Source organism: Cinclus cinclus, chromosome 9, assembly GCF_963662255.1.
Source record: "Cinclus cinclus chromosome 9, bCinCin1.1, whole genome shotgun sequence".
Taxonomy (NCBI): domain Eukaryota; kingdom Metazoa; phylum Chordata; class Aves; order Passeriformes; family Cinclidae; genus Cinclus; species Cinclus cinclus.
The window spans coordinates 10,845,491-10,859,481 of NC_085054.1; the positions used below are offsets into that span (position 1 = coordinate 10,845,491).

At 35.4% G+C, this 13,991-nt stretch overlaps 1 protein-coding gene across 1 annotated transcript in view; it reads left to right on the forward strand.

Annotated features, from left to right (window-relative positions):
* Positions 1-13,991, forward strand: part of LOC134047226 (sodium channel protein type 1 subunit alpha) — a 62,173-nt gene that overhangs the window by 21,949 nt on the left and 26,233 nt on the right. Inside the window, exons 11-18 of the mRNA XM_062498232.1 lie at positions 481-861; positions 2,034-2,166; positions 2,965-3,203; positions 5,489-5,662; positions 6,272-6,628; positions 7,336-7,818; positions 10,628-10,745; positions 12,181-12,335. Coding sequence (XP_062354216.1) covers positions 481-861; positions 2,034-2,166; positions 2,965-3,203; positions 5,489-5,662; positions 6,272-6,628; positions 7,336-7,818; positions 10,628-10,745; positions 12,181-12,335 — 2,040 coding nt within the window. The remainder of the gene's footprint in view (positions 1-480; positions 862-2,033; positions 2,167-2,964; positions 3,204-5,488; positions 5,663-6,271; positions 6,629-7,335; positions 7,819-10,627; positions 10,746-12,180; positions 12,336-13,991) is intronic.

The following is a 13,991-nucleotide window of genomic DNA, read 5'->3' on the forward strand; positions in this document are numbered from 1 at the left end:
ATATTCTCTGATTGATTATGTAGGGTTCCTTTTAGCATGATTCTATATTACCTAGACTTTTTTAAATGCTACAGTATGTTTGTTATGATAGCCTCATATTTTCATCTTGTTTCAATGATGTTTGAACCAATGTTTGTTCACTATGGGCAAGATGCTTCATACATGAAAAAAAGTGCATGTATGGACTTCCTTTTGTTCTTGGTGGGAATTATGCAACTAATCTATTTGGCAACTTTAGATGAAAAAGGAATGTTCAACACTGGTTTTACCTTAAGAATCCATGAACAGTGATACTTCTATCTGCAAAACATATCTCTAATTAAATACATGCAAAAATTTCACAGCAGCATGTAGCTTCCAGGTAATATGGTTACTACCATTTAACAAAAAAAACCAAACAGTGCTTATCTAATAACAGTGTTAATCTTGGACTTTAATTTAAGATTTCAGCTAATATTCACATATTTTATTTACCTGCAGTCTCTGCTGAGCATTCGTGGCTCCCTGTTTTCCCCAAGGCGCAACAGCAGAACAAGTCTTTTCAGCTTCAGAGGTCGAGCAAAAGATGTGGGATCAGAAAATGACTTTGCTGATGATGAGCACAGCACTTTTGAAGACAATGACAGCAGAAGAGATTCTCTGTTTGTGCCACGCAGACACGGTGAACGGCGCAACAGTAACATTAGCCAGGCCAGTAGGTCATCCAGGATGCTGGCAGTGTTTCCAGTGAATGGGAAGATGCACAGCACTGTGGATTGCAATGGGGTGGTTTCCCTGGTTGGTGGACCATCTGTTCCTACATCGCCTGTTGGACAGCTTCTGCCAGAGGTGATAATAGATAAACCAGCTACTGATGACAATGTAAGAAAGTTTTAAATAGCTTAGGCATGGTGGCCTTCTCTTACTGCACCAGCCAGTGTTTTCTACAGAATGGAACCCTTGGCAATGCTTCCTGGTTGGTCAAGCTGTGAATGCTCCTGCATCTTGTAAAGTCTTTAGTATATAAAACAGCTAAGATAGGTTTGCAACCTGAGCATTTACTTACAAAGATTCTCATGACTAACAAATGCAAGTCACAGTTTCCAAGTAATAAAATAATAACATACACATTCATTAAAATGCTATGCTTCACTGTACTCCTGTCCCATACTTTCCTTTAGCTGATCTAAAGGTCCATCTAGCTACTGTAGTTGATGTACAATGGAAAATATTATTCAAAAATGTTATAGAGCTGCAATCAATATGATGCTGTATTGCCACTATCAAAATTAGCATTAGTTAATTTTGATATCATTCTTCCTTGTCAGCCTGGTTAAAAATCTAAGGAAGTTGTCGATTCCTTATTACCATTTATTTCTCATTCCTGTATATTTTCCATCCATTTCCGGTGGAATATTGTAGTATAGACAACATTGGAAGATCACAGTTTGATACATATTTCCAAAAATGCAAATATCTGTGTGAACATATGTGCAGCACATATTGCTGCCATTCTCTTACCATTCCCAAGGTAAGAGACAATGCCTCCAAAAAAATTATTGCTTAGTCCAAACTTGTCTACTCAGACTGCTAAAAAGTCCTAGCATGAGGAAGCATGAGGAAGTCAGACTTTTCTTACTTGCTACATTTGATTAGGGGAGAAGACAAACCCCAAATGTCACAAACCCCAGAGTATTCTGCCACTGGGAGCAAGGAAAAAAATTACAGTTGGCAAAATTTCATCCAATATTTTGAACTCAACCCTTTTCTATTTGTTTCAATTTGTTTAAATGTTTAAAGACTTCATATCTTGACAGAAAAAAAAGAGCAAAAATTAAGTAAATAAACTCTGTCTTGAACTGTAGGTACCTATGATCTCATGCCTTCCTAAAATTATCTAAAAGTTACTAAAAAGTAATAAAAGTCTGACCTGATAAAATATGAAGTGCACGGAGCACGTGTCCAAGCTAAGACACTACTAACAGGCTTTTGTAGTATTTGCTTATCTGGTTGTTTCTTCAGCATGGTCTCACCTACTATCATTCTCTGTATAGGGCACCACAACAGAACCAGAAATGAGGAAGAGAATGTCAGGTTCTTTTCACGTTTCCATGGACTTCCTGGAAGATCCAGCTTTAAGGGAAAGAGCCATGAGTATTGCTAGCATCCTCACAAACACTGTGGAAGGTGTGTGCTATGCATAGCTTAATATTTAATCCCATTTTTCCCATGGATTTCTGAAAATTTGAGTTGAAACTTGAAAAGAGATTTAAAATAGCCTAAGTACAGATAGCATCCAACAAACTGACATATATTTATCAGTAAACTCAAAGCGCTTTATTTATTAAGGTTATTACATAACTAAGCATTAAAGTTATTACATAAGGAAGCATTTCTCTCTCATTGTTTTGTTGCCATCTGACTCATGTGCATGGTCATAAGTGAGTGGATGCTTATGCATAGTAATTAAAAATATATTGTTGGGCACAAAAAAGCTACTGAACATTTTTCAAACATATGCAACTATTGTTAAAATATATATGCATTTTTGCAGTTATATTTATTCAGTTATTCTGTTAATCTATTCTAGGTGATCAATTTTTTTTTTCTTGAATTAGGAATGAAAAATTTCCCTTAAATGCTGCAAGTTTCAGAATAAAAATATTTACACACTAGAACAGTAGGTGGGAGAAGCAAGCTGAAGTGTAATCAAGGAGAAATTAAATACAAACTGATGCACAAATTGATGCTGATTGGCATAGTGATTGGAATACAAAGAAGTTGTGCTTGACTGATAAGCTTTGAACATAGCAAATATATTTGACAGCACCTTTTAAAGACTTTCCTTAAAAGCCCGGTGGAATGACGGCTTAAGGAATGTTAATCACTACCTCTAAAGGCTGAAAACTTGACTGGCACAATTCATATTGCAAGGAGGAATGTTAGAGAAATCACAGTTACATATATAACTTCTTTTCCCCACAGAACTTGAAGAATCGAGACAGAAATGTCCACCATGTTGGTATAAATTTGCAAATATTTTCTTGATCTGGGACTGCAGTCCACATTGGTTAAAAGTTAAGCATATTGTCAACTTAGTGGTAATGGACCCGTTTGTTGACCTGGCTATTACAATTTGCATTGTTTTAAATACACTCTTCATGGCTATGGAACATTATCCGATGACCGACGAATTCAATAACGTACTTTCAGTTGGAAATCTGGTAAGTTTGTTGGGGTTTTACGTTCATGATTTGGAAGGTAATATGCCTGTGATAACTGAAAGAAAAAGTTTTAACAGCTTTTTGGATATTTATTGACCTTCAGATATATGTATCAGAACATTTCTGGAAATCTGACTGTCAACCCTGACTCATGTAGTTTAGGATACTGTAAAATCAATATACTGCTGTGTTCTGCAAAACCAAATTAAAAATTTAAAAATTGGCTCCAATGCTACATTAAATTAAGTCCATCTTAAGCAGAGTTTGATTTGTGTAACTACTAAACCAGGAAATGCATTGCTTCCATGGAAGAGACACAATGCAAATAAATGCAGTGTTAATTTCTTAACCAATGAAATACAAATCTTTAAATTATTGAATGTGTTTTTAATTGCTGTTTCCTAAGCAGAAACTTACAATAGCTGAAAGATCCCTTTAAAAACATTTCTAAAATTTTCTCCTGCAAGTCTTTTTATATGGATAAGTGAATTGTTTTCTTTCTATGCTTTATGTAAAAAATATCCCACAATACTTTTTCCTCTCCTATTTTTATTGTTTTTTATCCTCAGATAATTAGTAAGAAATATTTTCCTCATGTTGTCAGCTGTATTTTCTCCCTTTCTCTGTGCTTCAAAAAGATAAATTATTAAATATTTCACGAGTTAACTTTTTGTAGCTCTCATGCTTTTGAACTGACAGGTTTGATCACATAGCAGGATCTGCAGCTACAGTCCTACTTTATCTCTTACTTTAAGAATTTATTTCTTATAATGTGATTTTTAATAATCTTTGTTTTGTAATGAGGAACAAATAGATAATTTAAATAACTATAGAATTTAGGAGGGAGAATGAATAGAAAATAGTACACCTGATTTTCATATACTTAAAATAAGGGAAATTTGAACCTTTTTTTCCTAATAAAATCTTGTATTGTAGCATTTTATGCATTTGTTTTCCAAACAAGAAAATTCCGTATAAATCTTGGTGTACCTCTGACTACAAAGGGAGTGTGAGAGAACCTGTCTATAAGCACCACACTCTTCCAGTTTTAGGCTCCCTGACATAAACCCCTTCTGCAAGAGAGGACTGCAGGGGCTGGCTGCTCCAATAGTTCCACTTCAAAGCTCCTCGTGCTGTTCTGATTGTTAGGAACCTAAGCTGGCATTTCAAACTCTATCGTTCTTATGTCTTTCTCAGGGGTTCCAGTCCTGTATCTTAAAACTTGGTAACCTTTCCCTCTCTGGTGTTTGTGTCCTACGTGCAGTTGAAGACTGTAACAATCTATCTTGAGTATTGGTGTTCCTAGGCAGAGCAAGTCAGACGCTTCTTTCCTGTCTCCTGATTATCCCACTTACATTATGCTCTTTATCTGTCCTATTTGCTTTGGAGTTTGCTGGAAAATGTGTTATCAAAACAAAAACAAACAAAAACAAACAAAAAACCCCATGAAAACATTTCAGAGCAGAGCTCAAGCAGTTTTTAACAGTGGCTTTAGTACATTCCTATCCTAGAAGGAATTCTCCCAAGACTTCTCTCAAAGCTACTTTGGGTTATTACTTCGGTGGGTCTTAAATAATAATTCCTACTTTATTCAGCATAGAAATTAATGATGAGAAACCACTACCAGCAGTACTTTGTTAAAATGCCTTCTTAAATACTCTTTTATTCCTGACATGGAAGTGTTTGAGCCAGCCAGCTTTGCTGAACTTACTGGGCACACGCAGGTAGAAGTTACTGAGCTTCAGGAAATTGTTGTACCTCAGTACATTATGAAGTATCTCAGTTGCCATATCAATAATAGTATACCATCTTTTCATCTGGTATAAATAATTACAGCTCTGTTGAACTGAATCACAGGCCATAGCAGGCAAAAAGCTGCCCCCTCCTGTAGTCTTAGATTTGGCCTCATTTGTAATTTGTATACCAGGAAAGAGCTATACCATATAATTTCTTGGAAAACATTCTGACTTATGTTCTGAAAGTCAAATTTGTACATTGTTTGTACAGTACATGAGAAAGTCCATATCCTTAGAAAGTTGAAATTGGATTTCAAATGTTGTAAAACAGAAATTTATGTAATTTGTATAAAATTTAGTTAATAGAAAAATCATCTGGTTTTTTGACACTTGTTATGGGAAGGTGGGCATAATAAATCACTGTAGTAAATGTAACTATTTTAAGTCATGTTTTTGGATAAGACATAGCTTGAATTAAAAACCCAGACAACAGCTAGACCTGGAGCATTACGTTTCACCGTGAAATAACTAACTGCCCTTTGAACTCAGGTCTTCACTGGAATCTTCACAGCAGAAATGTTTCTCAAGATAATTGCAATGGATCCTTACTATTATTTCCAGGAAGGCTGGAATATTTTTGATGGTTTTATTGTAACACTTAGCTTGGTTGAACTTGGCCTTGCAGATGTGGAAGGACTATCAGTTCTTCGATCATTCAGATTGGTAAATATACTTCATTTGTACTGATTTTTCAATGTGGTTTCATTAAAACAATTTTGGTTTTGTCTTAAAAACGTTCTTGATGTTTGCCACAGTACTGATCCTGAGGGCAGTTTTATTAGCACAAATCCTTACTGATCAGGGTACCTTACAGTCTTCAGTGGGAATTGATAGAGATCCAAACAGATTGCAGTGGGTGTCCTGGGCCTATTTCCATTGTATCCATTGTATATACACACTTTAAACACCCAACTATGCAGAAATAAATTGACTCACTAGAGCTATTATGCTCTGATTGGCATCACAGAAATAGTTCTCTACAAGTACCAGTTGAAAAGTTGTCCAGATGATTTTAACAGGTGAACCCTAGATTTTAAGTTCAAATGAGTAGCTTCTTTGGCCTTCAGTAAAAGCTATGGTTTGAGAATATCAAACTACAATTTTACAAATCTTTCTTGAGGGACATTTCCATCTTCATGCTTTTAGACAAGATGATACCTTCTGAACTGTCCAACTAAAGGCATATTTTGCAGCAATATCCTTCCACAAATTAAATTTAAAATATCTTTGTGTCTTTCTGGTTTTCATGACAATATTTTTCTTTCCTTCCAGTTGCGAGTTTTCAAATTGGCAAAATCTTGGCCAACCCTAAATATGCTGATTAAGATTATTGGCAACTCAGTGGGGGCTCTGGGGAATCTGACCCTGGTGCTGGCCATCATTGTGTTCATTTTCGCTGTGGTTGGGATGCAGCTGTTTGGGAAAAACTACAAGGAATGTGTCTGCAAAATTGCAAGTGACTGTGTGCTTCCTCGATGGCACATGCAAGATTTTTTCCACTCTTTCCTGATTGTGTTCCGAGTGCTGTGTGGAGAATGGATAGAAACCATGTGGGACTGCATGGAGGTTGCAGGCCAAGCCATGTGCCTTACAGTCTTCATGATGGTCATGGTGATTGGAAACCTAGTGGTATGTAATCAAAGAGTTAACAAAAAATGATTTGGCAAGAGACTGGTCTCAGTCCTGAAGTGAACCAAGCGTTCTGGCTCTGCTTCAACAAAGCTCTTAAGCAGGTAGTTTCAAGAAATGCTTAAAGTTAAGCTTAAGAGCTTTTTTGGATAGAGAACAAAATATTCTGCCATGTCAAAATCCTAAGAATGTCAAAGTGGGCACTTAAGAATGTGACTAATTTCTCTTTTGGCCCTTTGAAAATATTTTGTGCTCCAAATAATTTTAGTTTATAGGCTCTTTATAAACCAGTTGCTGTGGATTTTTTTATTATTTATACCATATGATTAGTCACTTGAATAATCTAATTTTTGTTGTGTGATGGGCTAAATTAAACTTTTAAATGATGCTGAACAGCAGATCTGATAGCTCCATTTTTAGATTATAGGCTTTGACACCAAAATATTTCTATACTGTGGGGAATTAAAGACAAATTTACAGATATTAGTCAATTGTACAAATATTTTTGAATAGCGAGCATGACTTAAGTGAAATAAGCTTGGTTTTTATGGAGAAGAGAAACATTTTTTAGGTTACTTATTTGGTTTTGGTGACTTATTGGGATTTCAGCCTTTGATGTCACAAATAGGACATTTTTAATAAAAAAATTTCCTTTTTTAATAAAGTCTAGAACATCTTTCTTTTTTTTTTTCCCAATCTTTCTGCAGGTACTGAATCTATTTTTGGCTTTGCTCTTGAGCTCATTTAGTGCAGACAACCTTGCCGTGACAGATGATGATAATGAAATGAACAATCTCCAGATTGCTGTGGCAAGAATGCAGAAAGGCATAGATTATGTGAAAAGAAAAGCACGTGAATTCATCCAAAAAGCTTTTGTTAAAAAACAGAAAGCTCTAGATGAAATCAAGCCGCTTGATGATTTAAACAACAAAAATAGCTGTATTTCTAACCATACAACTGTGGAACTAAGCAAGGACCATGACTATATTAAAGATGCAAATGGAACCACCAGTGGTATAGGCACAGGCAGCAGTGTGGAAAAATATATAATTGATGAGAGTGATTACATGTCATTCATAAACAACCCAAGCCTCACTGTGACAGTGCCCATTGCTGTGGGTGAATCCGACTTTGAAAATCTCAACACAGAAGAATTTAGTAGTGAATCAGACCTGGAAGAAAGCAAAGAGGTATTTAGATATTTTTTTTGCATTTCTCTTTGATCTTTTGAGGGATTTTGTTTCATTGTTTAGGGTTTTTTTGTTTTAGTTCTCATTAACCAGTGTATTCAATCCTTAATCATTTATTTTGACACATCTTTGTAGATGGGCATAAATAAGTGTGTAAAGGAGGACTTAATTCTTGATTAAAAAAATGTGAGAAAAAATTTAAAATTATGGCCCCCAAGAGGGAATAAGAGGCCAGGTAATGGGAGATTCAACTAATCCATAAAAACTATGTATGGTCTACATGGTAGTTGTAACAACTTTTAGGGGACAGTGCCTTAGCTGCTGTGTTCTTCCCTCAGAAATTTTTGTTTGCCTTCTGTGACAAGGTTCCCATGAGGAGTGTGATGCACCTTCTCTCTGCCTCTAGAAAAAGCAGATATAAACCAGAAATCATATGGATGGTTTATGTAACTCCTTTGGACATTCCTTTAGACATATGAATTCTTTTAGATTTTAAAACTGCTAGCTCTTCTAGACCTAGATTCCCATAAAAAGAAGCCTTAACCATAGACTCTCCCATATACTTGAGATTCACTTGGTTGTTAATATTGAAAATACCAACAGATGAAAATATCTACTGTTTCTAAAGGAATGCTAAAGCAGACTATTGATATAAAGCCTTTTTGAGAACTGTAATTTTAAAAACATATTAAGGCTGCAACTATTCCATTACATAACTTTTTGTATGTGGCTATTTCAGCAAAATAATTTAAATAGATTTGATGACAGAATTTGAAAAACAACTACACCTTAAATGACTTATTCTGTTGCCATTTTAGTCAAAATCGAAAATTACCTCTCCAGACACTTAACAGTATTAATTTTCTCACTTGAGAAACCTCAGCCTTAACCAGCTAGTTCTGATTTTGGTAGTAATGAAGTATCTTTACAGGATAGCTCATCTTCTCCTTTCTGTCCCACTGTTGTATTGCTAACAGTGCTTCAGACATTAAATTTTAGGGTAGCTGGATTCTTTACCACTATCCTTTCAGTGTGAATAAGAGCCCTCTAGTGCTCCTAGCAAAAACTCAGTGTTAAGCTAAGTGCAATATTTGGATCCTCCTCCAAGAAAGGAGATCTGTGCAAACAGCTTCTCCCCATAGCAACTTATTTCAGAGACAGTGTTGTTCCCATTTCCTAATTAATATCTGAAACATTAATTATTCTTTTCCTGAATAAATAAGCTAAAACGTCTATAATTAATTTGACTTATGCTTATGCTACAATAAAGGTTCTTAAAATTTCTTTCAGCACATCATGAAACACCCCCAGCATGAATAATTTCAAAATAAACTGTTTAAGCAAAGATCCTTTAGAGGAAAACAGTGACTTATTATCTACTCTCCATCACTATATCCATGCTGTCCAGTCCATCTTCCAACCCATCACAGAGCAGACAGTCAAATAGAGAAACACCACCTGGTTTATGACTGACCAACAGAGAATTGATCCCATTTAGACATAGACTCAGTTTAGGAAAGCTTAGGAAATGAGTCTGCTGATGTGCTGCTACCTGTAGGAGCAGGGTTACCTTTTATCCCATTGAAAAAGTACTATGACATTTCTGATTTATTACTACCACTGCTTTAATAAGAGGGTTTTTTTGTTAGTGTTTGGGTTGTTTTTCTTTTTTGTCCTCAATACCACAAGGACTGCTGCCACCAAGCATTGATGAACCCAGGAGGAGGTTGTGGTGAGATGGGGATAAGGCTCTTATCCCAAGTAAGAAGAGAGAGGATGAGGAAATGGCCTCAAGTTGCACTAGGGGAGGTTTAGGTTGGGTATTGGGGAAAATTTCTCCACTGACAGGATTGTCAAGCCCCAGAATAGGTGGCCCAAGGAAGTGGTTGAACTGTCATACCTGAAGGCATTTAAAAGATGTGGCACCTGGGGACATGGTTTAGTGGTGGTCTTGGCAGTGCTGAGTTTATAGTTAGACTCGGTGATTTATATTCCAGTTGTTTCATTATTTTGTTTAGCCATACATATTTAAATATATTTTCTTCACATTTTTGCTGAAGTTTTAGCCACAATACCAAAGAGCTAGATTGCAACCAGGTTCCAGAAGCATGCTACATGTTATAACAGTTTTCAGATTTTTAGGATGAGAATTAGCTGAAGTGCACACTTTTTTAAAGTTTGGTTTCCAACTTATGCCTCTCTCTTTATGCCCATTATGTTGTTGAAAATTTGTTGATTAAATGCAATCTGATTATTTTACGGGTTTAAACTACCTCAGTCTTATTGTATGCAGATTCTGCTTCACTCAGAGCTAGATTTTCAGCAATTTTAATCTGGGTTTACTAACCTCTGAAGTAAGGCTTTCTCTGCTTTTTTCCCCTCATTCCTCTGAGCTCACACCTCATTTATGTAGTTATTTTTAGACTCTTACCTGATTTTCAGTAGGCACTACAAATTCCTGTATATTTGTTTAAGCTTCATTATTTCTATATAGGTCAAGAGATCATTACAACTTATGGCTTTTTGTGGTCATAAATCTTCTCAGGTTTGGCATCATTACCCACATTTTTCAGTTTAAAACACAATTTTATTTGAAGTCTGACCTGTTACTGATATACCACCTATATAATAGACTCATACAGTGCAGGAGGAACCAGACTGTAGAAACTTCTCAGATGTTTATCAATAATTCTCTTATACTGAATTTCAGAACATTCAAAAACATTGTCTAATTTACTTATTCCAGAATCAAATAATATTTGCCTTAAAATTATTTACTGTGCATTTGTGATGCTTCTTTCCTTTACAGAAGTTAAATTCATCTAGTTCATCTGAAGGCAGCACAGTTGATATTGGACTTCCTGCAGAAGAACAACCAGAAGCTGAACCTGAAGAAGCCCAGGAGCCAGAGGCCTGCTTCACAGAAGGTATTTGGAAGAAAAACACTACTAATAATTATTATTTATAGAATTACAGAATCATTTTCTATGTAAGTTAAGTATTAAGATTTAGGAATCCTATTACTCTTTCGCTAGTGTTAAGCTCTGACTTTACCAGTAGTACTTTTAGTCCATAATATATTATATGGACACTGATACCACAATTATACTATGTGTTGGATAAACAGTTACGAAAACATTTTATTGGAAATGTATCTATATTTTTAAAATAAGAAAAATATTATATCAAAAGTTTTATTATGTTAGTGTACTTTCAGAGTTTAGTTACAGATAATAAACACGCTATTTAAAATATTCTTCACAGATATCTAAGTGCTTTATAAAGTATACATTACTAAAACAGCTGTTTAGTGATAAATAAAAACTGCACCTAGATGGTCTTGTGCAAAATGCTAAATGAATCTTCTACACATTGGCAAAAGGAGGAGTCTTTTTTGCCATCTGGGGCAAGAACAGCCTCATCTGGTAGACTCCTTCAACTTTCATTCTTCCTTCTATTGGTCCACAATTCAATAAAATCACAATCTGGTCATAAACATTTTTCCAATGGTACTTTTTTGGAGAAAGCTTATGGATGTGTGCGTGTGAAGGAGGTGGGGAAAGAAATATTTTTTAAACAGTAATATAAGGGTAAAAATGTCATTTTTTGTATGTGTAAGCAAAAGTTCGATTTAGGCATTGGACAATAAATGCTATTGTCAGGTTGGATTACTTCTGGACATAGCAGATCATTCTTCAGAAATTTACACTGAACTTGTTAGAGGTAGTACTGTAACAGTCTCGGATTTGTCACAAAAGATACCATTATTTATTACTAGTATTTTTCTACATAAAAGTCAGCAGCTAAATCATAAAATCATAGGGGAAAAAAATAGGTAAAATAAATTAAGTTAGAGAAATTAGCTGGCACTGAAAAGCCCAGAACTCAGATAAGAGGCTTAGATTTTTTCATACAATGAATGCAACATTGTCTGAATTGAGTATACTGAACAGAAGAAGGTACAGTTTAATATCATTGACCCTTATCTTATCTTACTACATAAATCTACCTGACATCTGGATGAGTTTGCATATTTTAACTCTTAATTTGTATTCTGTAATTTGGTTTTGTCTTTGATGGACTTTTCTCTTTTTGTGTGCACTATATTGAGCACTTACTTCTTGATAAATGAGAAATACATTCTTCTCATTTGTTCTTTTAACTGTAAGTTTAAACTGTCTCAATGTCTTGGCTTTCTTTCTTTGAAGAAAAAGGAGTTTATGTAGGTGAAAATCTATTGGCTTTTTACTAAATAGCACTGTAAATATAACATTGTGTCATTAACAGAATGTGTAATCAAAATTAATGTGACTTAAAAAATTCTCTTGATTGTTTCCTCCTCTTATATATATTGTTCTAAAGGCTGTGTAAGAAGGTTCAAGTGCTGTCAAGTAAGTATAGAAGAAGGGAGAGGAAAGCAGTGGTGGAACCTTAGAAAAACCTGCTTCAGGATTGTTGAACACAACTGGTTTGAGACTTTCATTGTCTTTATGATTCTCCTCAGTAGTGGAGCTCTGGTAAGTAAAGCATGAAGAGAATGTTCCCATGTTGTCAGAAAACTCCTTAAAATTGTCTCTTCTAATACTGTTTTATCTTAACAGTATTCCATTCTTCAAATGATAGGACTAAATTTTATTCAGGCCTTGGGGAAAATAGCAAAAACAGTCTCTTCTCAACAATATACAGACATAAGTGATTAGAGAGAGCCTAACTCCATTGCTGGAAGTGGCAGTGATATGCCTCAGGCAGAGAGAAACAACACGTGAAGAAGAGAACATATTAGATGTTCTCATTTGAGTGTGCTCTCTCCTTTCACTGCTGCTTACTGATGTAGCTCAGGGAAAAGGACTGTCACTGTTGAAGTGTTTGGAACTATAATGGCATAAACAGTTCCAAACACCTTGCAAGGGCCAGGGCTGGCTTATGTAGTCCTGTAAATGCTGTGTGCTAAAACGGCAAAAAAAGCTAAGATTATGTAGGTTTTTCAGTTCCTTTCTAAGAATAAGAATTTATTATTTAGACTTCCAATTTAGCTTTTACTGACTCATACTCATGTAGACTGAAGGGACATGTGCAAAACCATGAATTTGCTCTAACAAGCATTCAAGGGCAGAATAAAGGGAAGCCAACCATAATACAAATCTATAACAATAAACGAAACAATCCCTAACAATAATTTTTCTTTCAAAAATAAAAATAAAGATTGAAAATAAAGAAATTGTGGATTAATTTTTAAATTAAAGTGAGCCTGCATATATACACTGAGGTGAAGTTTCTTAGGCAGACTATTTGGTATAAGATAATGCAGAGTATATCTAGCATCTACCCTGATAGATTTAATTACCCTTTGGCAAATTCCTTAACTTCTTAATTAATAAAATAATAAATAAAATAACATAATAAAAAATTATGTTTCAAAATTGTATTATAAACTCATTAGATGACTCCCAGCACTTTAAAATACTGTTAATACTGTTAGCAGTTTATGACAATACCTGTCACTAGTTTCATCTCTAAGAATTATTCTGCTTTTGTTTGGTCTAACATCAACACAACAGTTAGAAAAACAACTTTTATGCAATGCCACGTGACACCTTACCTGTCATTTAAAATCCTCAAAATAAAAAAAATAAATCAAGTTTACGCTTTTGAATTTTGATACACACAACTAAGTACAGAAAATCTTCAATGACAATAATTTAAATGAGAAAAGTAGTGGAAGGAGATCTGACAAAGGTGAATTTCTGTTACTATATTGAGAGGAAGTTTGAGACAAGATCCCCACCTCGTGGTTGTGAGTCTAAGGTGTGTCATTCAAAGAACCTTTATTTTGTGAAAGAGCATGGATTAGCCCAAGCCTCTGGAGATGTGAGACTCTGCTGTCCCTTTAAAATCTTTTGTGAGAGTGAAAACGTCTCTCTGTACCTACCAGCGCTGTATCCCATATTCCCCCCCGGGCCATGCTCCAGACCCATCTCACTGCCATTACAGCCAGAGATGTGGCAGGCAGAGGCAGGATGCTCCCAGCCTGCACACCCCTCCCCAGGGCTCCCAGGCAGGGAGCAGACACAGTTCTGCTGCCAGCAGCCTGCTCACTCAGCCTCTGGTGTCACCCCACCTGTACCAATGAAATGACATTCCGTGCTGGCTTCCCAGATTTTAGTGAATACACG